General features: G+C 37.4%; 1 protein-coding gene across 1 annotated transcript in view; it reads left to right on the plus strand.

Moving 5' to 3' along the window:
* Positions 1-3,881, plus strand: part of LOC111083703 (Down syndrome cell adhesion molecule-like protein Dscam2) — a 13,104-nt gene extending 9,223 nt beyond the window's left edge. The window contains exons 4-6 of the mRNA XM_022380361.1: positions 1,577-1,672; positions 1,818-2,000; positions 3,532-3,881. Of these exons, the coding sequence (XP_022236069.1) occupies positions 1,577-1,672; positions 1,818-2,000; positions 3,532-3,881 (629 nt within the window). The remainder of the gene's footprint in view (positions 1-1,576; positions 1,673-1,817; positions 2,001-3,531) is intronic.
* Positions 3,882-4,347: the final 466 nt, after the last annotated feature.

The following is a 4,347-nucleotide window of genomic DNA, read 5'->3' on the forward strand; positions in this document are numbered from 1 at the left end:
CATAAGATGTGTGTGTACAGTAACAAGAACGTAAGGTGTGTGTACAGTAACAAGAACGTAAGGTGTGTGTACAGTAACAAGAATGTAAGATGTGTGTGTAAAGTAACAAGAACGTAAGCTGTGTGTACAGTAACAAGAACGTAAGGTGTGTGTACAGTAACAAGAATGTAAGATGTGTGTACAGTAACAAGAACGTAAGCTGTGTGTACAACAACAAGGACGTAAATTGTATGTACTGTGACAAGGACGTTGGGGATTAGTAAAAAAACAACCTATTTTTAAAATCTCCGATTATTTCAGTAAAAATCCTTACAATAGTATTTTAAGTACATTGATCACCAGCTATTGTAATCAGTACATGGATCACAGTACATTTAGTACGGTGACTTTTCACCCTCGGATTATTTCTCCACTATCGAGATAGATAACTGACATAGTCGGCGTATTTTTGGCGAATACTGTGAGTGTATTTACACTAAAAAAAAACCCGGTGTTTCACATGTGTGGAGGGGAGGGGGGCTGTTCCCTCTTAATAACGGGTGTCGATTTCAATTTGTAATACATTTGCTGGAGAGCTTCTATAAATTTAGTCAGCCATCTTTAAAAGCCCAGACAAACTTTGATAAACGATCAGCCACTTCACGATCTGCTAAAGTTTTTATGTTCAAAACATTGACTTTGTAGTTTAACTGTGATGAAGTGTGACCTAGGTGATACTTGTACCTGTTCGTAATACGATATCATGTGATCTAAGTCACACTGTACCTATTCAAATAGGCTAACGTCTTCTGACATCCTTACTTGTATTGAATATGATAAAATGTAGTCGAAGTGACACTGTTCTGTTTGTTCTAAATAAGATAACAGGTGATATACTGGCATCCATACTTGTACTGAATACTACAACATTTGATGTAAGTAGCACAGTACTATTCTGAATCAGCGAACAGGTGATTAAGTGACATCCATACTGTTCTGAATTAGAGAACAGGTGATCAAGTGACATCCGTACTGTTCTGAATCAGAGACCAGGTGACCAAGTGACAGCCATACTGTTCTGAATCAGAGAACAGGTTACCAAGTGGCATCCGTACTGTTCTGAATCAGAGACCAGGTGACCAAGTGACAGCCATACTGTTCTGAATCAGAGAACAGGTTATCAAGTGACATCCGTACTGTTCTGAATCAGCGAACAGGTGACCAAGTGACATTCTTACTTATTCAGAAAACATTTTTATCAAGTTTTCCTTCTCTCTCTTGGACAATAACCGTCTTACTGAAAACGTTATAGAAAATAAAACACCAAATAAAAGAAATCGTAGAAAAAATCATATTTAAATTGACATTTTTTTAAACAGAGTTTTCTTCACAGTAACATTGCACAGCTATATCGTTGAACTTGCTAAGCCTCTTTTTTGATATGTCGTTTCACATTAACCCCTGGCGGAAGCTGTGAGTACCAAGTTATTAAACTGTAGAATTTTCGATTTTATCCTTTATTGTAAATAAATATTTCATCATTCTCTTCGACTCTTACTTGTTTTCTTCAGTGTAAAGTGCTGCCCTTTATTTTCAGATCCACCTGACCCTCCGATTCTCCGAGTTGTCACATCAACCACCACATCTGTATATCTCAATTGGGAACAAAAAGAAACAGATACTTCAATTCAGTGTAAGAAGACAGTGGGATTTAATATCACACTGTTTCTCTTTCTTGCTGTTTTTGATATCTTTATTGTTGTTAGTTATCCGAAATTTTTGATCTCTGTAAAAATATTTGCTACTTCTTTCCTTTCGGTTTTATTGTTTCGTTATAGTGTACATCCTATACAGAAGCACGGAACACGACTGGGAAGAGATTCGGTTGCCTGGCAACAAGAAAAGTTATACCTTTCATGATCTACATTGTGGAACAAGATATCAGTTTTATATTGTAGCTCACAACAGCGCCGGAAAGGGCACACCGAGTGACGTCATATCCGCTAAAACTTATGGCACAGGTCAGAGAAATTCGTTATTTTAATGAATTGTACCGAAATATACTAGTAACATAATTATATGATCTTAATGACTATATATATACGTGGATATTCTGATTTATTAATCACTACTTATCCAAATCTATATATTTAAAACGAGCAGAAGTAACCTTTCTCGTGTAATTAGAACAATATACTCCGTTAGTAGCTCTGCCAACCAGAAGATAAATGTAACTTGTAATATTATCAGTTATAAAACAATGTAGGTTACCTCCTCTGTTCTCTGTTTAACTCTTTGGATGTACATCAGTGGGCATCTGGCACACTGACTGGTCTTATTAAGTATATTTGTAACTCTTTGGATGTACATCAGTGGGCATCTGGCACATTGTCTGGCCTTATGAAGTATCTTTGGATGTACATCAGTGGGCGGCTGGCACATTGTCTGACCTTATTAAGTATCTTTGTAGCTCTTTGGATGTACATCAGTGGGCATCTGGCACATTGTCTGGCCTTATTAAGTATCTTTCTAAGTCTTCGGTTACTGACCCAAAATGTTTGCAGGTTTGAAGCAGATATCTGACGATTGCAAGAGACCAGTATCTATATAAAGGGTCGTTTAAATATCACATTATTGGTTTGGGAGCGATTCATTACTTAGCTTGAATACCTTGAAGGCACTTTAGCCAAACTGCAACAGTCTATTGTGATTGGGTAACATTCATTCATCTGATAGTTCTATATACGAATCCAAAGATACTTAATAAGGCCAGACAATGTGCCATATGACCACAGAAATAGAAACATACTTTATGAAGCCGGTCAAATAATGTGGTTTGCAATAAGTAAGGATTCACCAAATAGAGCGACTTTCAAGAATTGGTGATTGACTGGACGGAATTGTCTGTATGAAGTGGACTTTGTGAAATGAAGAGTGACTAAATGGAATGGCTTGGATAAAAACTGAGGCTTCACCAAATGGAATCGCATGCAGGATTATCGGACTTCAATCCTATCAAGTATGTATGGATGTTCGTGAATATTTGATGTACTGGATGCTGTTCTATATTTGAATTTTACTGATAGATGCGTCATTTCCCGTCAGGTGAGTCCGGATAAAAAAGGGTCCCTTGATGTTTCTGTTGGTCTGTTTTCTAGTATGATAACAAGAACTGTAAAGACGCAAGACCACCTCTATCAGTCTTCATTTACGACTGTAGACTGAATGATCAGTCATGCGCATTTCAGAGCACGCGATGAATCATTAGAAGCTTGATTTGTATACAAGTAAACTGAGTAGGTGATTGACAGAATTTTATAACACCTTGTGATAGCCCTGATATTATAAATTCCAATATTTTTTAATTGTTATGTGCAGTCTAAGTTCTACGAGTTCAATATCACCCTGTTTCTGGAAAGTATAATTAGTTTTATGTTTTTTATCAAGATTGTCTCCCGAATGCTATGTTCCAGATAGAATGGTATTGGTTCTTAAATTATCATTGTCAAACACTATGAGATAGAGATATTTAACTGTTGTCTTATCTTTCAGCACCACAAGCACCGGAAAAACATTCCCTTCTCTCAGTCAACGCTACTTATATAGTTATTCACTTGACCGCTTGGTGGAGCGGTGGATGCCCAATTCTTCACTTTATCATTCAATATAAGCAGAGGGAGAGCCAGGAATGGGTTTTGTTGTCCAACAGCATCCTACTGAACCAAAAGTCTATCTCCATCACAGACCTTCTACCAGCCACCTGGTACACCCTTCTGATGACAGCAACCAACGAGGCAGGAAGCACAGAAGCCGAATACGTTTTGGCTACTTTAACCAGTACCGGAGGTAATGGATTAACCAATAGTTCTTTTTTTTCTTGGTCGTTGTCACTTAGACCTTAACCAGTACAGGAAGCTAAGCCTCTGATCAAAGCAAGCTACCTGTAGTTTATCAGTAATTTCTAATCAAAGCAAGCTACCTGTAGTTTATCAGTAACTTCTGACCAAAGCAAGCTACCTGTAGTTTATCAGTAACTTTGATCAAAGCAAGCTACCTGCAGTTTATCAGTAACTTCTGATCAAAGCAAGCTACCTGTAGTTTATCAGTAACTTCTGATCAAAGCAAGCTACCTGTAGTTTATAAGTAACTACTGATCAAAGCAAGCTACCTGTAGTTTATCAGTAACTTCTGATCAAAGCAAGCTACCTGTAGTTTATCAGTAACTTCTGATCAAAGCAAGCTACCTGTGGTTTATCAGTAACTTTTGATCAAAGGAAGCTACCTGTAGTTTATCAGTAACTTCTGATCAAAGCAAGCTACGTGAACCATGGTTTTACAAAGAAATAGGGACTAATATCGCCTGGTGGT

Source organism: Limulus polyphemus, unplaced genomic scaffold, assembly GCF_000517525.1.
Source record: "Limulus polyphemus unplaced genomic scaffold, Limulus_polyphemus-2.1.2 Scaffold10776, whole genome shotgun sequence".
NCBI lineage: Eukaryota > Metazoa > Arthropoda > Merostomata > Xiphosura > Limulidae > Limulus > Limulus polyphemus.